This window comes from Scyliorhinus torazame, chromosome 17 (assembly GCF_047496885.1).
Source record: "Scyliorhinus torazame isolate Kashiwa2021f chromosome 17, sScyTor2.1, whole genome shotgun sequence".
Taxonomy (NCBI): Eukaryota; Metazoa; Chordata; class Chondrichthyes; order Carcharhiniformes; family Scyliorhinidae; genus Scyliorhinus; species Scyliorhinus torazame.
In genome coordinates, this window is record NC_092723.1 from 182,043,218 (window position 1) to 182,068,431 (window position 25,214).

The 25,214-nt window shown below is 44.5% G+C and overlaps 1 protein-coding gene across 11 annotated transcripts in view; it reads right to left on the bottom strand.

Annotated features, from left to right (window-relative positions):
• mrtfba (myocardin related transcription factor Ba) overlaps positions 1-25,214 on the bottom strand; it is a 324,052-nt gene that overhangs the window by 25,271 nt on the left and 273,567 nt on the right. For all 11 annotated transcript variants that reach the window (XM_072481794.1, XM_072481799.1, XM_072481798.1 and 8 more), the window contains 3 exons: positions 21,120-21,195; positions 20,822-20,983; positions 11,028-11,212 (listed from right to left, as the gene is read on the bottom strand). In XM_072481794.1, coding sequence (XP_072337895.1) covers positions 11,028-11,212; positions 20,822-20,983; positions 21,120-21,195 — 423 coding nt within the window. The remainder of the gene's footprint in view (positions 1-11,027; positions 11,213-20,821; positions 20,984-21,119; positions 21,196-25,214) is intronic.

Sequence of the window (25,214 nt, forward strand, 5' to 3'; positions counted from 1 at the left end):
GGAACCCCTAATCCTCTTATTAATCAAGAACCTAACCTTCTCTGTCTTAAAGACACTCAGTGATTTGGCCTCCACAGCCTTCTGTGGCAATGAGTTTCACAGATTCACAGTTTATGGGCCCAAAACTGATTACAATATTCCAAATGGCATCTGACCAGAACCTCATACAGCCTCAGAAGTACATCCCTGGCCTTGTACTTTTGCCCTCTCGAAACGAATGCTAACATTGCATTCGCCTTCCTAACTGCCAACTGAACAGCCATGTTAATCTTAAGAGAATCTTGAACAATGACTCCCAAGTCCCATTGTGCTTCAGATTCCTGAAGCCTTTTCCCATTTAGAAAATAGTCTATGCCTTATTTTCCTTCCAAAGTGCATAACCACACACTTTTGCACATTGTATTCCATCTGTCACTTCTTTGCCCACTCTCCTAGCCTGTCCCCGTGAACCCAACGCTGACCCGAGGCATACGACTAGTCACCGGATGCCATCTTGAAAAAGACCCCTTTATCCCACTCTCTGCCTTCTGCCAGTCGGCCAATCCTCTATCCATGCCAAGATCTTACCCTTAACACCATGGGCTATCTTATTTAGCAACCTCCTGTACGGCACCTTGTCAAAGGCATTCTGGAAATTAACTGGCTCTCCTTTGTCTAACTTCCTTGTTACGTCCTTAAATAATTCTAACAGATTTGTCAGACATGACCTCTCCTTGATGAAGCCGTGCTGACTCAGTTCTATTTTACCATGCACTTCCAAGTACTCCGCAGTCATCCTTAATAATGGACTTTAAAATCTTATCAATGACCGATGTCAAACTAACCGGCCTATAATTTCCCATTTTCTGCCTCCCTCCTTTCTTAAACGGGGTGTTACATTCGCCATTTTCCAGTCCTCTGGGAACCTCCCTGACTCCAGTGATTCCTGAAAGATGACCATCAATGCGTCCGCAATCTCCTCAGCTATCTCCTTCAGAACCCTGGGGTGTAGCCCATCTGGTCCGGGTTATTTATCCACCTTCAGACCTTTCAGTTTCCTAGAACCTTCTCCTTAGTGATGGCCGCTACACTTACCTCTGCCCCCTGACTCTCTTGAAGTTCTGGCATCCCACTGGTGTCTTCCACTGTGAATACTGATGCAAAGCACCAATTCAGTTCCTGTACCATATCTTTATTCCCCATTACTGCTGCAGTCTCATTTTTCAGTGGTCCAATGTCCATTCTTGTCTCTCTCTAACCTTTCATAGGTCGAAAAAAATTCTTGCAATCTTCTTTAATCTAACCAGCTAGCTTACACTCATATTTCATCTTCGCCCCCCTTATTACTTTAGTTGCCCGTGCTCGCTTTTAAAGGCTTTCCAATCCTTGCCACATTGTACACTTTTTTTCTCTTTTATGCTGTCCTTGACTTCCCTTGTCAGACATGGTTGCCTCGTCCTCCCCTTCCCATGTTTCTTCCTCCTTGGGATGAATTTCTATTGTGCCTCCCAAATAACCCCCAAGCCCTCCCCGTCATCGTTGTTCCACTGTCTTCCCTGCTAGGCTCCCCTTCCAATCAACTCTGCCCAGCTCCTCCCTCATATCTTTGTAGTTACCTTTACTCAATTGTAATACCGTTACATCTGAATCCAGCTTCTCCCTCTGAAACTGCAGGGAGAATTCTATCATAATGTGGTCACTGCCCCCTAAGGGTTCACGTTAAGTTCCCGAATCAGGTGTGCCTCATTACACATCACCGAATCGGGAATTGCCTGTTCCCTAGTGGGCTCTGTCACAAGCTGCTCCAAAATAAATCATCTTTTAGACATTCTTGGTATCCACTACCAACGTGATTTCACCAGTCCACCTGCACATTGAAGTCCCCCATGATTATTGTAATACTGCCTTTCTTATAGCTCCTGATTTATTTCCTGCCCACATCCTGGCTACTGCTGTACATAACTCCCACCAGGGTCATTTTTTCCTTGACGATTCCTCAGCTCTATCCACAGATTCTACGCTTTACGACCCTATGTTGCTTCTTGCTATCACATTTATTTAATTTCTTCTTCATAAGGCAACCTCACTCTCTCTGCGCATCTCCCTGTCCTTTAGTTAGAACATATATCCTTGGACATTTAGATCCCAGCCCGGATCTCCTTGTAGCCACAACATTGTACCTGCCAATTTCAGAGTGCGCTACAAGCTCATTTACCTTGTTTTGTATACTGTACACATTTAGGTTTGGCACAGTGGGCTAAACAATTGGCTTGTAAAGCAGAACAAGGCCAGCAGCGGGGGTTCAATTCCCGTACCAGCCTCCCAGAACAGGCGCCGGAATGTGGCGACTAGGGGCTTTTCACAGTAACTTCATTTGAAGCCTACTTGTGACAATAAGCGATTTTCATTTCCCATTTAGGTACAACAGCCTCGGCCCTGCGTTGATTCCTGCAGCTTTCCATACTCCTTGTTCAATTACTTGTTCTGGAAACTTTATTTTCTTTAAAATTTAAAGTACCCAATTATTTTTTTTTCCAATTAAGGGGCAATTTAGCGTGGCCAATCCACCTAACCTGCACATCTTTTGGGTTGTGGGGGTGAAATCCACGTAGACACGGGGAGAATGTGCAAACCGCACACGGACAGTGACCCAGGGCCGGGATTCGAACCCGGGTCCTCAGCGCCGCAGTCCCAGTGCTAACCACTGCGCCACATGCTGGCCCTCTGGAAACTTTATTAACCTCTCCTGAGTCCTCTCCGCCTTAACTTGTTTAAAATCCTCATCATTGACCTGCATTCCTACCTTCTCCGTTAACTCTGATTTTCTAATTTACCATACAACTGAACCCTCCCCCACACACTATTGGTGCCAATGTTCCATGAATTCAAACCCAACTCTCCCTCTGAACCGCGCAACCGTGAGCCAATTAAAAATTACTCCAGCACTAACAAAATTAAGTTAAGAGTAATTTTTCATTTTAACCACAATAAAACTAAAATAAAATCACCCTCAACATACACAGATTCAGCAGCTTGTCCAATGAAGATTATTTTTGTGTGTGCAGATTTGCACCTTTAATAAGTATTTTCTGAAATTTAAGTTGACACCACTTTTACAAAGCTTCACAATACTCCTGGTTACCTCATTTGTTTGTTTTTCCAAAACTAACCTATTATTTTTAAATCAGCATATTCTGTCGTACCTCCCATGGAGCAAACTTTAAAGGTTTTTGAAAGAGAATGATCAGAGGCAATTTTGAGCTTTGATTAAAACTTTCTGACCATAAATTTCTAAATAATTCTCATTTCTGCAGCCTTTCCGTCAAATTAACCTTTCACCCGAACATAATTGCTCTACAAACAAAACACGTTGTACCACATTACACTTTGTTTTCAATCAAAAACAATTTTAAATAAGGCTGGACGTTCTCCTGTAATGTTACAGCATCAGCGTCCCCCCCAGACTGAAGACCCATTTATAAAAAGTTCCGTTTTGGAACACATCAGGTAGCAATCCTTTGCATCTTATCTCAAGTTGGATGGTTGGAAGTGGGGCAGTTAAGTTGATCAACAATTCGGAAATTTAATCCATCAAATAAATCCAATTCAATACAGAAAATTAGTCAGCAGCAAAAAGGTATTCCAGAACCATGTCATGGAATACTCATAATGGATGAGCAACTGTGTACCAAGCTAACAGCCTCCAGCTCCCTCATTTATATCAAGGAGGATTGTAAAGCCACAAACTAATGTTTTGCCAGCAACAATTACTAATATTTGCATTTTTTTACTTGTTTGGAAGCCACCTCTCTCTCTCTCCCAGTGTGTCCTGGCCTCTTCAAGCTACACACTGCTTGGAAATGACAAGTGAGGCAAGCAGCTAAGCTGGCACTGCTCCAAATGAATCAGTAGGAGATGCATGCAAGGTGTCCATTGAAAATTCAGCTTCTTGCTTTCCTTTGTGGGACTATCCAAGATCAGGAACAAGGAGGATTAAACCTGCATCCCGCCGCTTTGTGAAACTGCATGCTGGTATTCCTGTGTGCTTAACAGTTACTGCCCATGCGTGCATGGAATCTGCAATTTAATTTATGCCTGGTCACAGGATATCAGATTTGAATATTCCCCATGATGTTTAATGACATTAGAAACATGTTTTCCAATCTTGTTAACATGTAATTGTGCCGATCTATGCAATTTATCAAGGCATTTTTACCATTTTAAACCTCAGACGGAAGTTTGTATTTTGGCAGTGTAGGTATATTAGCCTTCCAGCTGAGCATCTATTACTTTGGAAGTAGCAGATTTACTGTTGAGGGAATAAAACTAGCTCATATAAAAGGACAAAAAGTGCAGATTTCTAGCGCTGCAGCTGCCAATTGTGCCTACCATTCCTTGAAAAAAAGACTTAAAATCATTATGGAATCAGGCGCATCCATCTGGCAACTGGAAAGACTGAATTCAAACAGTAATACAAAACAGATGACAGGACATGTGGCAAAGAACCACTTCTAAGACCTTAAGCACTCCTTTAATCAAAGTTGCGATTCAGAAACCTGTGGCTTTACATAACTGACCACTAAATCTCTGACCAGCTCTTAATTACATGCAGAATCTAATGTGTTTTTTATTTCCCAGCAGCTCTGGGAATTTTCCATTGTTCAAAGCACAGTTTTCAATGATCATTGTATCTCATTGCATCAATTAGGCAATTTAAAGAAAAGTATTCTGCGATGGAAAACTTTTCTTAAGTTGCAAAACATCTTCCACTGGGAACAATTCCTCACTGTGTTAATAAATGCTGGAGCTCTGAATTTGGCTCGTCGACAGTATAGGGCAGGTTTTAGTGCACTGGAAGGAGAACTAGATTAAGAATTTTTGGTCTCATGCATATTACAAAGTTAGGGGTCCCTCTGCAATTCTGTACAACCACCTCCAATCCATTAAAGCACGAACTTGCAATAAAACGCATTAAGTAGATGACCCACAGGATGCTCATACACTGCATTAATAATAAAGCAAATCGTATCACAATAAATCCAAGTGATCCAGCAGCTGTATGCAGCTCGTCTACATTATGGTTTCTTTTGGGGGGGGGGGGGAAGAGGGGGCTTTATTTGACAGGGGTCTCTGGACATAGGTCACGCTGTGCATTACTCTGCCCCTTAGCTGGAAATAACGTGCATGAACGCAAGGGTACAGGCACAATTGCTCAAAAATTGGAATAAAGTGAAAGCATTAGTCCCATTTCTTCTTTTGTAATCCTTCTGAAAGAGCAGTGGCTTGGAGAGGGCGTGAGCTTCAAAGGCCCATGGAATACACCGATCTTGTTCCGGAAATGAAAGCTTATGGGAACCTTATTTCTTATATCGTTTATAAACCTTTGTAGACAATGACTTGGATTTTGTCAATGACTCTAAACTGTCAGTTCTTGCTGTCAGTAATCTGGAAACCTAACAGCAATCTCTGGTGTTTGCAGGTGTACAGTTAAATGTGGAAATTCGGGATCCTCTGCAGAGCGCAATGGTGCAGTCTGTACAAACAGCACAGAGATCAGTGACTTGGGGTGGAATTTTCCCTTTTTTGGACAGTGTGTCTGGTCAGGCGGGAAAAGCACTCTGTAGCCCTCTGCCCACACTGAGTTTTCCCGCCAGTTTTTTTTTGACACGTCAAACACAATCCTGGAGGTGGGTCCTGTGACTTCACGCTGACAGGAACTTCTGGCCATGACAGATAAGGCGACCTGATCCGGTCACAATAACTCATCAACAACCTCCGATCCTGAAAATTTAATTTTGGAAGTCCGGAGCATTGTTGTTTCCATTCCTAAATTCTGGAGACTTACAGATTAATGAAAATTATTTTCTGTTAATTATATTTGAACTTTCACTTTCATTTTATGTGCATTCCCTGATATTTATTTCGATCTCTGTAACAAACCAAAGATGACCAGTGCTATTTACTTCCCAATTTGAGGGCGTGTGAATTCTTTGCTCAGGCTGGCTGATGGTTTCGTTTTCCAGGATGCCAGGGATCTCCTTTAGCTGGCATCAGTATTGAAACACCAGGTGAGGAAGGAGCTGCCCTCCGAAAGCTAGTGATTCCAAATAAACCTGTTGGACTTTAACCTGCTGTTGTGAGACTTCTTACTGTGCTCACCCCAGTCCAACGCCGGCATCTCCATATCATCAGAATTAAACTGATGTCATACAATCCCTCCAGTGCCGAAGGAGGCTATTTGGCCCATCGAGTCAGCACTACCCTCTGAAAGGTAGTGGCTGATGTAGCACAGTGGGCTAAGACAGCTGGCTTGTAACACAGAACAAGACCAGCAGCGCGGGTTCAATTCCCGTTCCAGCCTCCCCAAACAAGCGCCGGAATGTGGCAATTAGGGGCTTTTCACAGTAACTTCATTGGAGTCGACTTGTGACAATAAGTGATTATTATTAAGACCACCTTCCTAAGTCCAGGCCCCTGCCCTATCCCTGTAACCCCACCTAACCTGCACATCTTTAGACTGTGGGAGGAAATTGGAGCACCCGGAGGAAACTCATGCAGACACGGGGAGAACGTGCAAACTCCACACACTCAGACACCCAAGGCCGGAATTGAACCCGGGTTGAGGCAGCAGTGCTAACCATAACCAATTTATTCTGCTGTTTGGCCTTGGTTCTGCACCAGCCTCCACTGAGCTAATTAATGTGTTCCAGCCCCCTCCTATCAAATCTCGCGTGTTTATTTTCCTCTGAGTCTAGTAAATTTTTAAAAAATTCTTTGATAGGATGTGGGTGATGCTGGCCAGCATTTCCTGCCCATCCCTGATTGCCCTCGAGAAGGTGATGTGGCCTTCTTGAACCGCTGCAGTCCATGTGGCGTAGGCACATCCACAGTGCCGTAAGGGAGGGAGTTCCAGGATTTTGCAACAGCAACAATGCCTGTTAATGAGTCCCTTCTAATTTCAGGATTTTTTCCGTAAGTTCAGAAAGACTACACCCCAGCGTGTATCTCTAAAGGAGATAGCTGAAGAGATTGTGGAGGAATTGGTGGTGATCTTTCAGGAATCACTGGGGGCAGGAAGGGTCCCAGAGGACTGGAAAATGGCTAATGTAACACCACTGTTTAAGAAGGGAAGGACGCAGAAAACTGGAAATTATAGGCCGGTTAGCCTGGGGGCTGCTGCAGAAGGCTTTGGACAAGGTAGGAGAGTGGGCAAAGAAGTGGCAGATGGAATACAATGTGGAAAAGTGTGAGGTTATGCACTTTGGTAGGAAGAATGGAGGCATAGACTATTTTATAAATGGGAAAAGGCTTAGGAAATCAAAAGCACAAAGGGACTTAAGAGTCCTAGTTCCAGTTTCTCAAGGTTAATGTGCAGGTTCAGTCAGCAGTTAGGAAGGCAAATGCAATGTTAACATTCATGTTGAGAGGGCTAGAATACAAAACCAGGGCTGTACTTCTGAAGTTGTATAAGGCTCTGGTCAGACCCCATTTGGAGCACTGTGAGCAGTTTTGGGCCCCGCATCTAAAGCCTTGGAAAGGATCCAGAGGAGGTTCACAAGAATGATCCCTGGAATGAAGAGCTTGTCATATGAGCAGTGGTTGAGGACTCTGGGTCTGTATTCATTGGAGTTTAGAAGGATGAGGGGGGATCTTATTCCAACTCACAAGATACTGATAGGCCTAGATACAGTGGACATGGAGAGGATGTTTCCACTTGTTAAAAAAACTAGAACTCGGAGGTCACAGCCACAGGGACAATCCTTTAAAACTGAGATGAGGAGGAATTTCTTTAGCCAGAGCGTGGAGAATCTGTGCAACTCTTTGCCGCAGAAGGCTGTGGAGGCCAAATCACTGAGTGTCTTTAAGACAGAGATAGATAGGTTCTTGATTAATAAGGGGATCAGGGGTTATGGGGAGAAGGCAGGAGAATGGGGATGAGAAACATATCAGCCATGATTGAATGGCGGAGCAGACTCGATGGGCGAAATGGTCTAATTCTGTTCGCAAAGACGCTGTTGCGATACTGGGTCAGTGCAATTTTTAAAGTCTTAAAGTAATTCCTGCCTCTCGTGCAAGTGGATCAGGCGCAGTACTGACCTTTCACAGTTTTAAACTTCTACCAGGATTGATTTGAATCACACCTCCCTCTCAGCGCTTCTGCTCTTGAACGATCAGGTCAGCAGAGATTTCAGAACAGTTAGAAAGATCTCACCACTTTCAGCGTAAAGAGCAAATTTAGGGGATGATAATTGACTCACAAGGTGGGCACGAATAAGTACCCAGCTGTTTAAGGCTGAGGTAGAATGGAGCAGTTCAGACGCTATAATAGGCAACTCTCAAATTGACGTGAATGTGAGTGAATAATGGTTATTGCTTTTTGGCTGATACAAGCAAGTGTCCTTTTTAAAAACTCCATGTTTCAAGTGGTAAAGATTGTACATTGAAACTTTGTAGGGGGCAACATTCCAAAGGTTTAGCGCTTGCAGTTGGCACAACAGGCTACCGTTAAGTGATAGAACATTTTATGATAGGTCTCCATAGGAAAGGCTGAAATGTATACTTGGAACCTTGTAGGACGGTGGGTGGGGGAAAGAAGTTTAAACGGGCGCTGCAAACAAAAACTAGAACCACTTGAAAAATTAGACAACTGGTAAAAGAAAGATTAAATTAGTTTTGGCCATATTCTGAAAACTAATGAAGACCAACTGCTGTTTCAAAAATGTATAATGTGAACTGTGTAAGAAAACAAGCCGTAGCAATTTAGGTTGATGATGGGCAAACTGCTCGAAATCTTGTTGAGTACAGGGAATGAAGAAATTGTACAATAAGTATCAAATCTTCATGCCACCTTCCACAGGCACAACCTAGGCATGAGACCTCTTGGCCAAGGCACTAACTACCAATCATCATCAGTAGCAACTTCAATTACTTTGATCTGCCTCTCTCAATTGCTTCTTTTCTTCAGCAGTGAACATGTTGATCCAGCGGCTGATGGGCCTTCGTCGGTGCTGAGGTGCAGAGGGCAGATAGACAAGCAGGGAGATGTGCTGGGTTGTCCTAGCTTGCAAGCAATTAACAGCACATTGTCCACACAAGCATCCGCTAACATCCCAACAGAATGCAATTCAACCTGCATTCGCAATAAAGCCCCTTCATCAAAATTAACTGACTGATAAATTAACCTTCTGTAGTTCACAAAGAGAGCGGCTAATTCACACTTTTCATATTGGTAATGGTGATACCCACCAACCCGGTCTTGTGCAGCCGAAGGTACAACATACCAGGAATGACAAAAACAGACTTCAGCTTCCATCAGTTTTACGAAACTAAACTTAATCTTTTGATTGCGCTATAGCCATTTGCATCTCTCACCGACAAACCCTTTGTTTCTTTCCTTGTCTCATTAACATCTCCTGGTGCCTTGTAATAGTGCCCCTTTGTCATTTAATCTCTCAAGAATTCTACCCTTTCGCTCCACCTTCCTTTAAACTTGCTTAAAACATCTCTGAATTTTCCAGTTGTAGTGAAATGCTGTCGACCTGAAACATTAACTCTTTCTCCTTTCACAGATGCACTCTGACTGGCAGAGTAATTAATAGTATTTTCAGAAGGGGTTCCCTAGATTGCCAGGATACACCCTGCTGGCGCCATTGCTGCTTCCGCATGTGGAAGGGGAGGGAAGAATTGGGGATATATACAAGCGGCTGGGGAGCAGGGAGGCGAGCGGGTGGTGAAGATCAAGGAGAAATGGGAAGCGGAGTTGGGAATGGGGATCAATTGGGGAGTATGGAGTGAGGCACTGCGAAGGGTAAACGGGACCTCCTCTTGCGCAAGGATGAGCCTGATACAGTTTAAGGTGGTGCACAGGGTACATATGACTCGGGTGAGAATGAGTGGGTTCTTTCAGGGGGTAACAGATGAGTGTGAGAGGTGTGGGCAGGGGCCAGCGAATCATGCGCACACGTTTTGGGGTTATGAAAAATTGGGAAGATTCTGGGCGTGAGTGTTCGTGGTCTTAGCCAGGATAGTGGAGGAGGGAGTGGACTCGGACCCTTTGGTGGCGATATTTGGGGTTTCAGAGAATCCGGAGCACATGGAGAGGAGGAAGGCCGATGTCTTGGCCTTCGCCTTTCTGATTGCACAGCGACAAATTTTGCTGGAGTGGCGGTCGGCATCGCCACCGGGGGTAGCAGCATGGTTGGGTGGCCTGTACGACTTCCTGCGGTTAGAGAAGGTAAAGTATGAGTTAAGGGGCTCAGCAGGGGAGTTTGAGAAAAGGTGGGGGATGTTTGAGGAGCTGTTCGTCACAGGGGGGTGGGGGATGTGGAGGGGGGGTGAAAAAGGAGAAAAATCTGTACAAACTGTATAGTTGATTGTTGAGAAGAACGTTTCCCGGGGTGTTTATTTGCTGTAACCTACATTGATACAAGTTTGAATAAAATGCGTTTTTTAAAAATAGTATTTTTGTTTTTTTATGTCAGTGTCCCAGCATCTGCAGTCATTGGCTTTCATTTTTGATCACCAAGACCAGAAGCTGATTTATCAGGAATTTCTTTCATTCAGTCTCAGCAAATCTCATTTCAACAATCTCAGTTCAACATTTCAAACATTTAGCGGCTGATTTAGCACAGTGGTCTAAATAGCTGGCTTTTAAAGCAGACCGAGGCAGGCCAGCAGCGTGGGTTCAAATCCCGTACCAGCCTCCCTGAACAGGCGCCAGAATGTGGCGACTAGGGGCTTTTCACAGTAACTTCATTTGAAGCCTACTTGTGACAATAAACAATTTTAATTTTTCATCTCAAATATTTTACTTTTCTGTGACAGTCAAGACCCAGATACTCGGTGTGTCTTAGCAAGGGCCATAGCACACTGCAGGATCAGCTTCTGCAGAGAGAAAGGCCCTTCTATGTAAACCATAGCTGTTTAAAAGTAAGATCCAAAATAGAGGTAACAATTTCCTATTGATTCTCTTGTCATCTTTACGTCCAGATTGCTAACCTACCTCCTCAATTCCCAACTAGGAGCCAGTTCATTCTCACAGCACTCACCTGAATAATAGCGTTTGGTACAGGTGACGATGAGGAGGAGGATGACTCAGACACTTTGATTTCCCCTGGAGAAGGAGCTGAGCTTTGTGACTCTTGGCTCCCGGGCTGCTCTGGAGACAAGGCATCACTGCTGTCATCATCAAATGAGAATGTGTCTAATGTCTTGGGGTAATGGACTTGGCAAACTGCAAAAAGAAGTTCAGATTAGTACAACATGCTTCTTGAAATGGATCTGAGACACCAGGAAATGCTTGTCATTTTATTAGCTGCATGAACTTTTGAAGGAAAACATTCCAGTGCAGAAGCACTAAGATAATTTTGTTTACCCACAACTATCTCAAAACTCAAGCATCGTTTCAAAAGTTTATCAGTTTTGGCCGACTTCTGTTATCTTTCTTTTGATCTGATTGCATCAGTGGAGCAAAATTTCTCCCTAAACCCCATCCAACTGGCTCAAAAATGGTGCATGTTTCATACATTTTCCATAAATCAAAAGAAGAGTGCCTAGGGAGCAGACATCAACTGAACAGGTCTCGGGTGGATTCGTGATTTCAGCCAGAGCAACAATTAGCTTCCACAAAATGTTTTGTATTTCTTGTATATTTAATTGTATGTAGATGCTGGACATTAATTAGGGATTCACTTGTGGTCCTGTAAATTGGAACAAACAGAGTGTGTTGGGCTCGGAGGCGCATGTCTGTAATATGTACCTCTGTAAATAAATGCTCAAACATGTGGAAAGATTGATTTCAATTCTATCCTTTTCTTTATTCTTAATAGGATGTGGGTGTCACTGGCAAAGTCAGTATTTGCTGCCAATCCTTAATTATCCTTGATCGGAGTGGTTTGCTAGGCTATTTCAGTGGGTAATTAAGAGTCAACCACATTCCTGTAGCCCTCGAGTCGCATGTAGGTCTGGCTGCTGCTACTATCTTCTGCCGAGGCTATTCTCCCCCCCCCCCCCCCCCCAACAGTATCCAAAACGGTATACTAGTTTTAGAGGGAAAAGCCTCAGGAGGCTCCTGCCTTACCTGCCTGCCTCTCCTGGCGGTCACCCATCTAACTGTCTGAACCGGTGATGTGACCACCTCCCTGAAGCTAGTGTCTATCACACTCTCAGCCCCCTGTATGCTCCACAATGTGTCCAGCTACTGCTCCAATCGAACTACGCAGTCTGAGGAGATGCAGCTGGTCACACTTCCCACAGACATAGTCGTCAGGGATGCTAGAAAGCTCCCTGATCTCCTACATCAGACAGGAGGAGCATATCACTGCCCTAACTTCCATCGCATAATGTGGGAAAGTGTGAAGTACCCCAGCCTCTACACCTTTTGGTTACAAGAATAAAAAAAGCAGAATATTTTTTTTAAGGTGTGGAATTTGGAAATGTTGAAGTTCAGAGAGATTGGTGTGTGCTCGTACAAGGAATGCAGAAAGTTAACATGCAGGCACAGCAACAATTAGGAAAGCAAATGGTATGTTGGCCTTTATTGCAAAGGAATGGAGTACAGGGATAAGGTCTTTCTACAATGGTGAGGCTTCATCTGGAATAATGTTTTTGTCTCCACATTTAAGAAAGGATACACTTGTACTGTAGGTAATCCAGCGAAGGTTCACTCAATTGGTCCCTGGGATGAGGGGGCTGTCCCATGATGAGAGGCTAAATAAATTGGGCTAATATTCTCCAGGGTTTAGGAGAATGTGAAACAATCTGATTCTAACACACAAGATTCCGGAGGGGTTGACAGGGTGGACACAGATTGTTTCTGCTGGTCGGGAAATCTAAAACACTGGGTCACAGGCTCAGGATAAGGGAGATGATCGTGTGGGAACAGAAATCAGGAGAATTACTTCACTCAAAGGCTTGTGGATCGTTGGAATTCTCTGCCCCAGAGGGATGTGGTTGCTCCGTTGTTGAATATGATCGTATTGAGTGACAGAGCAGGCTCAACCAGCCACATGGTCTACTCCTGATCCGCTCTTCTTGTGCTAAACATATTGAATGGAATCTTCTGCACTTTTAAAATTTATCGAGGGTCAAGGCCGTGTCCAGGTCCCGGCTCACTCCTTTCAGCAGTGCGTTCGCCAACATCCAACCGTAGACTTCATTTTTGCTAAATAAACATTGATGTAGTGTAAATTTAGAGTGGGTGAGAGCCCCCACTGTGCATTCATCTCCTGGGAGCTGATTTTTTGGGAATCCCCATCACATTTGGGGGAAAATGAAATCTTCAGGAAAAATTATGGCCTCCTCAACTACCTTAATCAGCTTGCTTCCCGCTGCTGTTGGGCAAGTTTCTGTCATCGCTGTGAAGTCACTTCTGAGAAAAATTGCGAGGAGACAGACGTCAGAGAGCTGGCCAACCGCATTCTTTTTGGTTCAATTTTACCAGCATCCCCCTGCCTGCCAACCAGCGCCGGGAGAATTTTACCAGCATCCCCCTGCCTGCCAACCAGCACAAGGAGAATTTTGTTCACTTTCTGAAACTCATTCTGGTCTCCCAATATCCGGGTTCCCAAGCAGGCAGGGAACCGATCACGGATTATGGCAGCAGAAGTTAGACCCGAGCTGGGACTGAGGTCAAGGGTTTGACTGGTGCGGGGGGGCCGAGCTGGGACTGAGGTCAAGGGTTTGACTGGTGGGGGGGGGGCCGAGCTGGGACTGAGGTCAAGGGTTTGACTGGTGGGGGGGGGGCCGAGCTGGGACTGAGGTCAAGGGTTTGACTGGTGGGGGGGGGGGGGGCCGAGCTGGGACTGAGGTCAAGGGTTTGACTGGTGGGGGGGGGGGGCCGAGCTGGGACTGAGGTCAAGGGTTTGACTGGTGAGGGGGGGGGGGGTGATGTCTTGACCACGGAGCCTCCGCAGCCATGCATCTTGATCCTGACCTAAATGTGTTGACATTTACCTCCCGAATCCACGAAGCTCAGGCATTAAAGGAAGCTGCCAGTTTACCCATGGCTGGTACCTCACCCCCGGCAGAAGTCGAAGGTCAAAAGCTGCTCATCCTATTTAAAACTGCAAAGAATCGCCTTGAATCAGTTAAAGTCGGGAACTGAGAGGGGGGGGGGCAGTTGGGGGCAAAGTTTCCTGACTTTAACGAATCCCCCCCACATCACCCAACCCAAAACTGCCCCTTTTTTCAGTCAAAACTCTCCCCCCCCACCCAACATTTCAAGGAAAGTAACTGGAAATTTGAAAAGGGGTCAGCCTTTAAGGGTTAAATTGCCTTCCACCTGGCTTCTCACAGTCGCTGCCTTGCTACCAACTTTCCCCAGTCCCACACTGCCCAGGACGTTAACAGCACGGGACAGTGTCCCAGGCATCAACCGAGGTGAGATTAATTTATTCATAATTATATACTGTTCTGGGTGAGCGACAAATGACAAGAAGTAACAGCCCCTCTCTGCTTTTAGGTTATTCCTGGCGAGACGTTTTGGCTTTATAATTAGTAACATGACCGTAGGAAAGTTTTTCCAGCAGCATGTCAGCTGAGTTGTTTTTATTTATATATATATCGCAGCTGACACACATCGATTGCTGTCGCAAACCCTGCAAGTTCCACATTGAAAACAAACCCCATCCAAATACACAGCACGGCTGGTCAGCAGTCCTGGTATTCTTCACAGACAATGGGCAAATTCAGCCATGTTATTTGGGATCCAGTTGACATAATAAAACCCTCTCAGTACTCAGAATGGCCATGTTGATCTTCAGCTCAGTCTAACTATCAAAATTAAAACCCACATTCTTTACTTTTAAAATAATAATATAATAATCTTTATTAGTATCACAAGTAGACTTACAGTAACACTGCAATGAAGTTACTGTGAACATCCCCTAGTCGCCACATTCCGGCGCCTGTTCGGGTACACAGAGGGAGAATTTAGAATATCCAAATTACCTAACAGCACGTCTTTCGGGACTTGTGGGAGGAAACCGGAGCACCCGGAGGAACCCCACGCAGACACGGGGAGAACATGCAGACTCCGCACAGCCAGTGACCCAAGCCGGGAATCGAACCTGGGACAGGAAGCAACAGTGCTAGCCACTGTGCTACCGTGCCGGCCAAGCAAATGGCATTTTTTTTGGCCAAAGGGGTGTTATTCTCCACTGAGTCTGCACGCTATCTACCCAGGTTTGTTTGTCTCCAGTGTTGAAGTGACCCAGAAGTACACAGGAGGTTCGAGGATTTGATCTGTGTGGAGGGCGTTGATCTCAGTTGGTACAGCAGCAAATCCTATAATTAGCCTCAACAGCATATCTGCTGGAAAAAAAAATGAACGATTGTCCTGCTCTTGATTACAATCCTATGATTTCTTCCGAAAAATATTTGTACGCATGAGTGTCTAACGAGGACAGGATGGAGTTTAGTTTTACAGTTTTCGCAGATGGCTAGCGAAAGGCCCACATGTGCATCTGAGACAGAATATATCTGTATGTATCCACTGAAGCATGCCACCACATGAACAGATTTTCAGGAGAGAAAGGATAAGAAAATAGTATTTAAAACTAGCGTGAAGTATTTCAACTGCAAAACATTGAAGGTAAATGATAATTCCGTTACTGCTAGCTAATCTCACCTCATAGCTGACTTCAAAAATATGGGTTTTTAAAATCAGGTCGCTTACCCATTACAACCTTCATTACCAACCATGCAGATCAGTATCACAGAATTCTACATCATAGTCTTTGCAACACACGAGGTGGGAGTAGCACACATATGCTACTGTACTTGATCTGACCCAAACCCAGTTCTTTGTTCTTTTCTGAACCATTTTTATTGCTAATTTTCAGACTGATTAATATTGCTCTTTTAAAACTTGTAGCCCTCTGCCCCAATAATCACTCATTTACAGCATGCCTTGTTTTAAAAACCCTCCTGTGCAAAAAAGGTCTTCTTACAAACTCCTACATTTTGGAAATCAATTTGCATTTACCTATAATAATCCTCAATCTCTGAAAGAAAGAACCATTCTTATTGATAAGCACAATGATAACCCTGAATTTCTGCCTCCTTATCAAAGTAAAACTACCACATGCTAGTGTATTTTTTCTTCTTTCTTGAATCATAGAATTTACAGTGCAGAAGGAGGCCATTTGGCCCATCGAGTCTGCACCGGCCCCAGGAAATAGCATCCCACTTAAGCCCACCCTATCCCCATAACCCAACCCAACCTTTTTGGACACCAAGGACAATTTACCATGGCCAATTCATCTGACCTGCACGTCTTTGGCCTGTGGGAGGAAACCGGAGCACCCAGAGGAAACCCACGCACACACAGGGAGAACGTGCAGACTCCGCACAGACAGTGACTAAAGCCGGGAATCACCTGGAGCTGTGAAGCAACAGTGCTAACCACTGTGCTACCATGCCGCCCTGTGTGTGACATTTTGTTACCCTCCGGTCTTGGCTTAATTTCTATTTCCAAAGACTTTTGGAAAATTATGGCTATTGGAACATGCATGGCTAGCTGAAGATGCATGGCTAGCTGAACATGCATGGCTAGCTGAACGTGCATGGCTAGCTGAACGTGCATGGCTAGCTGAACATGCATCTTAGCAGAAGAGAAGGTCAATCAGCCCTTCAAGTCAAGCCCTACAGTATGTGCCACTGCCTTAAAAATATTCATGATGTGGAGATGCCGGCGTTGGACTGGGGTGAGCACAGTAAGAAGTCTTACAACACCAGGTTAAAGTCTGACAGGTTTGTTTCAAACACTAGCTTTCGGAGCACTGCTCCTTCCTCAGGTGAATGAAGAGGTATGTTCCAGAAACATATATATAGACAAATTCAAAGATGCAAGACCATGCTTTGAATGCGAGCATTTGCAGGTAATTAAGTCTTTACAGATCCAGAGTTAGGTTAAAGAGGTGTGAATTGTCTCAAGCCAGGACAGTTGGTAGGATTTCACAAGCCCAGGCCAGATGGTGGACGATGAATGTAACGCGACATGAATCCCAGGTCCCGGTTGAGGCCGCACTCACGTGTGCGGAACGTGGCTATAGGTTTTTGCTCGGCGATTCTACGTTGTCGCACGTCCTGAAGGCCGCCTTGGAGAACGCTTACCCGGAGATCAGAGGCTGAATACCCTTGACTGCTGAAGTGTTCCCCGACTGGAAGGGAACATTCCTGCCTGGTGATTGTCAAGCGATGTCCGTTCATTCATTGTCGCAGCGTCTGCATGGTCTCGCCAATGTACCATGCTTCGGGACATCCTTTCCTGCAGCGTATGAGGTAGACAACGTTGGCCGAGTCGCACGAGTATGTACCGCGTGCCTGGTGGGTGGTGTTCTGACGTGTATTGGTGGTATCCATGTCGATGATCTGGCACGTCTTGCAGAGATTGCCATGGCAGGGTTGTGTGGTGTCGTGGTCGTTGTTCTGAAGGCTGGGTAGTCTACTGCAAACAATAGTTTGTTTGAGGTTGCGCGGGTGTTTGAAGGCAAGAGGTGGGGGTGTGGGGATGACCTTGGCAAGATGTTCATCTTTATCGATGACGTGTTGAAGGCTGCGAAGAAGATGTTGTAGTTTCTCCGCTCCGGGAAAGTACTGGACGACGAAGGGTACTCTGTCGGTTGTGTCCCGTGTTTGTCTTCTGAGGAGGTCGGTGCGGTTTTTTGCTGTGGCGCATTGGAACTGTCGATCAATGAGTCGAGCGCCATATCCCGTTCATACGAGGGCATCTTTCAGCGTCTGTAGATGTCTGTTACGCTCCTCCTCATCTGAGCAGATCCTGTGTATACGGAGGGCTTGTCCACATGGGATGGCTTCTTTAATGTGTTTAGGGTGGAAGCTGGAGAAGTGGAGCATCGTGAGGTTATCCGTGGGCTTGCGGTAAAGCGAAGTGCTGAGGTGACCGTCCTTGATGGAGATGAGTGTGTCCAAGAATGCAACTGATTTTGGAGCGTAGTCCACGGTGAGTCTGATGGTGGGGTGGAACTTATTGATGTCATCGTGTAGTCGTTTCAGTGATTCTTCGCCGTGGGTCCAAACAAAAAAAGTGTCATCGATGTATCTGGTGTATAACGTCGGTTGAAGGTCCTGTGCGGTGAGGAGGTCTTCTTCAAACTTGTGCATGAAGATGTTGGCATATTGAGGTGCGAAGTTGGTCCCCCTACTTAAAAATATTCATTGACCTCATATTCCATATGACCAGCAGATGTGTATTCGAACAAGCCATCGGTAATCTGAGGATGCACTTCAGGTATCCAAACAGATCTGGAGGTGTCCTTCAGTCTGCACCAGCCAGGGTCTCCAGGATGGGTATGATGTTCTGGGCTCTGCACAATATTGTGCAATAGCGAGGGTTCGACCTACAAGAGGAAAGGGGAAGAGCTCAGATCCTTTTTGAAGGTGACGAGGGCAATGCACCTCAGATGGTCGGGTTGCCTGGAATGCTTTTATTAATATAAGCTTCACTTACATTGCTCTGGTGAACACGGGGCACAGGTACATGCCACGGCACTCTTTCTCCTTCCCACACCTCTCCGCATAATGCTATCGACACAAACCAGTCCTACTAATAGATAACCCTCCTTTATACATCCCCCGTCAATTTATGTCTTCACATTTATTATCAAGCAACACAAAAATGGGCAATAAGGGAAAGAGGTACAAATTAATAAGAATAAAATACTTCTATTAAATATCAGAGACTTAGCTACATTACATTAGTGAATCTGTTATATGTAAGAATGGATACCATCTGATTGTGGTAACCTTTCTCTCTTCCTTCGGAATATTTATTTACAATTGTCAGGAAAAATTACATGACATGAAAATATCAGAAATCCAATAAATTGGAATGTTTTCTGCTGGTTCTATATATATTTAAAAACTATTGGAAAATAGAAGCTGCTTAAAGGAGGGGCAGTTTGGTTGCATAATGGAATATAAACGATTTAGGAGGAGACACGATGTGAACTTTGCATTTACATTCTGAAAGATAGACTCCCGAAATGGAGGTAATTAATCTTGACTTCTGAAGAGATTATTTCAGATAAGAAAAGATCAAAACTGTACATCAGAAGAATTCAACCTATGCAAAAGTAGCGATCTACGCAAAGGTTTGAGACCTCAGCCAACAACAGTAATGGATGGTTTAACTCCCAGCAAGGCGTGTCTGTGAAGAGCAAGTAAAGTAGTATGTGAAGAAAGCCTACCATGAAAAACCAGTTGTTTTGTTCTACCTCGGAAGCAACCACAAATAGATATAACTGCCTGGTGTGGTAACTCTTATTGGATTTTGTTCATAATTTTAAAAAACCTCCCCAAAACCTGGGCGTTTGGGGAGAATTAGCTCTGACGGTCGTGAATTAACGGTGTTTGGAACTGCGTAAAATAGTGAAACTGTGCATAGTCATTGTTTTGGATGTATACATCTTGATGAATTTGCTGTTTATTTCAATGTTTAACAACATTTATTTTATTTGAAACCATTACTGAATATTTGGGACTTTGCTGTCTGGATTTCAAACCTTTCACATTATATCAAATTGCAAAATACAGTTGAGGGCAGTTGTTTCAAGTTTCCCCTCTGGAATTTCACAATCCAAACTAATCCATATCTTTCTCAAGAGTCCCACAACCCGAAGAGTCATTTTCCTCTGTGAAAAGAGGTAAATACGTACCGAACATTCTACTCATTCCTTCATTCACAGGAACAAGACAGGCTTTTAAAAATCTCTCCCTTTTTGAATGAGAATTATTTGTTTTGCCCCATCCACCGAGGATCGTCAATATTGCAAACCACTTTAAACTAAATCTCATCCTTGATATCTTTGTCACTATTTGGCGGTCTTTAATTTATGCGCATTACAGTGGATACATTATTTGTTAATTCAACAAAGACAACCTCCATTCAAGTGCCATGGTCCAACAATAATGTTTCTTTCCATACTGTAACCTTTTCCTTAATTAATAAACCACTCATTTCGTTTTGTTAATTCCCTTGCTCCTAAAAACTATGTCTGGGAAAGTGTCATCTCCTGTCTTGCCCAAGCTGAAATCAAGACCCCAATATTAATATTGAACCTGTGAGGATGCACAAGAGTGGGCAATCTGGTGAAGAACCTGGCAAGGCAAGGTGGTCTTAACAGAGGGCCTCACTAGAATATTGTTGGGCATTTACATTTAGCAGGCCACACTGACAGATGGCCAGAGAGTGAGTGAGGAAAGCAGAGGCAGGAGGTCATGGCTGATGATTCTCAGCACTCGGGAGGGGGGTGGGGAACCAGTGAAGGTCAGTGATTTGGGTTGATGGGGTGAGACGGGATGGTTAGACCAAGACCTCCTTGTGAGACGCAGAGGAGCGCTCCTGTCCCACTAATAAAACCTAAAACGTACCGACTGGACATCTGTGACCTAGCATCTGGCTCACCTCCCCCCCCCCCCCCCCCCCCCCCCCCCCCCCCCCCCCGCGGTACCTCTTCTGTTCTCTCAGGACGTACAAGAACCCATGGCACCATTCTGAAGAAGAGCAGGGGAGTTTCTCTTCAGTGCCCTCCCCAATATTCATCCCTCACCTCAAACCACTAAAATGGATGATCTGATATCACAATGCTGTCTGTGAGCTTGCTTTGCGGAAATTGACCGTATTTCCTACCCTACAATGGCTACACTCTAAAAAGCATTTAATTGGCAGCAAAGCACGTTCTGAAAGGTATTATATATATTCAAGTCTTTCTTTTTGTTCTCTTTCATTACACTTATTTTTAACCCTTATCCCCATAACACCTACTATATTTCTCAGCAAGCCAAAGCTAATCAAACAGTGGAATGAATTGTTACTTGCCTTTAATTGCTTCTTTTAAACTGGAATCTACAGGAAGAATGTTCTTTTCCACAAGTTCCATCGGACCTGGTCTCTGAGCGATCTTTTCATTTAGATCGTCTGCCAGCCTGGCTCTTTTCAGCTTCATCTGAGTGGCCTGCAGCGAAGGTTCTGCCAAGGTCTCTGCAGATTTCATGCCAATATTTAATGGGAAGAAATTTGCAACACAAAACAATGTTGTTTCTAGAAATGCTTCATGGATTATGTAATTGTAAACTTGGTAAGAATGTTTTCCTATAAAGTTCAGATATTTTCTTACCTTCTAATATGTGCATTCTGACCAGTTCAGACCTCTCCGGCCTACTTCGTATCTTGTGTTTCAGGTAGTCCTCTGTCTGAAAGAATACAAGTTTGAAAGTTCTATTTAAAGCTCTGGTTAGTTACAGATATTTTTCCAGTAATAATAGGGAAAGCACAGTTATGTTTCTGTAACAATAGGGAGAGGACACCTCGAACATGCTCACTGCATTAAATAAAAGCAAAACACCGCGGATGCTGTAAAACAGAAATAAAAACTGAAAACCCTGGAAATACTCAATAGGTCTGGCAGCATCTGTGGAGAGAGCAACAGTTAATGCTTCACGTCCAATATGTTTCTTCTTCAGAACTCCTCTGCTCACTCCCTTCCTCTGCTAATGTTATTCAGTATCTGTTCAAGAAATAGTGGGCGGCATTCTCCGTTTGGAAGACTATGTTTTCTCGCTGTTTGTGAATTAACTGAGAAGAATTACAGCTGCAAGGCTTACCTTGAAGCTCCATTTCTGGAAGGAGAGCGGCTGTGACCCGTGTCTGGTTCCAACAGTTCCATTAGCTGCATGCCATTCATAACTTTCTAGTAGTGGTCTGTGATTGACAGCTTCTACAAACCATCTGCAGCTTTGATTCATTAATTTCCCTTCACGGTTCAGTGAAAGCTCAATGTTTAAAGACACTGACCACATCAAAGTGAGGTAAGTACAGTGCAATCACACACGTGTGATTGGAATGCACTTACCTCGCTTTGATGTGGGGGTCTCCCTATTAGGGGCTGGTTTAGCACAGTGGGCTAAACAGCTGGCAGAACAAGGCATCAGCGCGGGTTCAATTCCCGTACCGGCCTCCCCGAACAGGCGCCAGAATGTGGTGACTAGGGGCTTTGCACAGTAACTTCATTGAACTTCTACTTGTGACAATAAGCAATTATTATTATGATTAACGGGGTCTCTGGATGGTTCTCCCTATTATAGGAGTCCCACAGGGGGTCTCTGGGGAGGGGTGGGGGTGTTGGCCTCCCTAAATACAGCTCCCTGGGAAGGAGGGGGCAGGCAGTGCATTGTGTGTGTGGGGGGCCCTCTGATGGTCTGTATCAGTGTGGTCCTGACGTGGTGGACTTCACTGTGGGCTATGGGGGTTTTACCCCTTGATCCACCACGCCAGGGGCACGCTGGTAGAGCCCACAAATGTTCACGGAACACGATCCGGGCACCCCAGGACGGAGAGTCCCGTCTGGTGTATTTGCAGAAAGGTCAGCTTAATGTCTGATATTTTTCCCATTGGAATTAGAGCCGATTGAATATTGTCTAACCTTTTCAGGTATAGGTACATAGGAGCAGGAGAAGGCCATTCAGCCCATCAAGCCTGCTCCACCATTCAATGCTATCATGGCTCATCATCCATTTCCAATGTATTTTTCCCCACACTATCCCCATGATGACGGTTTCTGATTGATCTGTGTGTTTCTAAATGAAGACCTATTCCTGTCCTACAGAAGTTTTTCCAATCATTTTCCTACGCCAAGGTTAGGTGGAGTGGCTTGCAATTACTCAGACCACCCCCTTCTCCCTCATAAAACAATGTTACAACACTAGGTTACCCTTCAGTCCTTTAGTCCGACACCTGTAGCCAGAGTAGATTGAAAAACAGTGCTCAGAGACTCCACTATTTCTTCTCTTGCTTCCTTCCACAGTCCAAGATAAATTTACCAGGGCCTGGGGATTTATCCACTTACGTAAATGTTAAACCTCTTAATACTTCCTCTTTCACTGTGCACACTTTAACTAATCTTTTATAATCTTTCTCCTTCCCTGATTGCAATGACTGCATCATCCCTCTCTTTTACAAAAACAAATGTCAAGGGTGGGATTTTCCAGCTGGAAAATTTGGGTCGAAGTATTTATTAACAACCATTCCAATGTGCTTTGCATCCACACACATCTTATCCTCTGGTCCCTGATAGGCTTCACTCTTTCTTTCTTTATACTCCTCTTCTATGTAATTATAAATCATGATTTGTGGTTCCCTTGATTTTACTTGCCAATATTTTTCATGCCTTCCTGATGTTTTCCTGATTTCGTTTTTAATTTCACCCGTATCTATTTTATATATTTTTTCAGTATTGAGCCCTTGGTATCTGTTATAAATAAACTTTCCTTATTTTCTTTATCCTCTGCTTTAGTTCCATCATTTTTCTTTAAGGGCAGCACGGTAGCATTGTGGATAGCACAATCGCTTCACAGCTCCAGGGTCGCAGGTTTGATTCCCGGCTTGGGTCACTGTCTGTGTGGAGTCTGCACATTCTCCCCGTGTGTGCATGGGTTTCCTCCGGGTGCTCCGGTTTCCTCCCACAGTCCAAAGATGTGCGGCTTAGGTGGACTGGCCATGCTAAATTGTTCATAGTGTCCAAAATTGCCCTTAGTGTTGGGTGGGGTTGCTGGGTTATGGGGATAGGGTGGAGGTGTGGACCTTGGGTAGGGTGCTCTTTCCAAGAGCCGGTGCAGACTCGATGGGCCGAATGGCCTCCTTCTGCACTGTAAATTCTATGAAATATACTTGCTCTGAACTCTCACTGATTTACCTTCACTTAGAGGTTTCCAGTGTAGCTATATCACATCTCAGCTTAGTAATAATAGCTTTTCCCCAATCTTGATCTAGCTTTGTCCTTTCCATAACTACCCTAAATCGAACTGAATTATGATCAATTCACAAAAATGCCCCTCAGCCGGTATCCTTTTCACCTGCCCAGCTTCATTCCCTAAAGTGAAGTCCAGTAGTACTCCTCTCTTGTAGGGCTTGCGATGGGTTGGCCATAAAAGTCCTTCCCAATGCATTTCACTAATTCTATCCCAGTTAATATTAAGGAAGTTGAAATTCCCCACTATTGCTGCCCTATTGTTTTTGCACTTCTCAAAGATTTGCCTACATATTTGCTCTTCTATCTCCCTCTGACCATTTTGGGGCTCCATTGTATACTCCCAGTAGCGTGACTTCTTGTTGTTGTTCTTCAATTCAACCTATATGGCCTCGTTCAAGATCCTTCTACAATATGGCCTCGTTCAAGATCCTTCTACCATACGCCCCTCCTCACAGCTATTATTGTTTCTTTATTCATTATTGCATATCTCCCACTTTGTCTGAAACCCTATAACCAGGAATTTTGAACTGCCCTCCTGTCCTTCTTTCAGTCATGCCTCAGTAACAAATATATGGCCACAATGTCCACCCAGCAGCAGATAGTCATGGTCCACTGGAATTTGGGATGAGCAACATATGCTGGCCCAGCCAGCGATGCCCATATCGCATGGAAGAATTCAAAAAAAGTACAAGAGTTGAAAGTGCACCTACCCGCTCTGGAAAGCTTTGTAGAAACCTCCACCAGCTGGAGCCTGCGGTGAAAGAATCCCCACAGGCCCCAACACCAAGCAACTCCAGCGAGCTCCAGGAGAGACGCCGCCTTTTATACAGCACTGCCTGCTGGAAAGCAGGTAGATTTAAAGGGCCCTTACCTGGGAACTTCCCAGGATTCTCCAGCACATCTTTGGGGTATCCTCCAAATCTGGCACTGCAAATCCAGGAGCATAATATCGTATTCCCACTTGTAAATCTGTGACCTCAGCTCATCTGACTTCTTGCATCAACATATATACCATTTAGCACTGCCAAACTCCCTTGTTGCCTATTTTATAGCCTTTGTTTCCTGTGCCTTGCAAACAAACTTACTAATTTTCTGCCTCTCATTTCCCCTTCTGAATCAACTGAATCTAACATTCCCCTGCAAGCTAGCTTAAATCCTCTCAAAAACATCAGCAAAATCCATGAGGACACTGGTCCTAGCTCTGTTGAGGTGCATCCCATCGGTCTTGTACAGGTACACGTTCCCCCGGAAGTGATCCCAATACCTCAGGGATCTAAAGTTCTCTTTCCTGAACCATTGTGTCAACCATGTATTCATCAGTTTGATCTTCCTATTTTTGTACTCACTAGCATATAGGACTAAGTAATCAGGAAATTACTACCTTTGAGGTCATGATTTTCAATCCTTCTAACTCTCTAAACTTGCCTTCAGGACCTCATCCCTCTTTGTGCCCATGCCACAGGT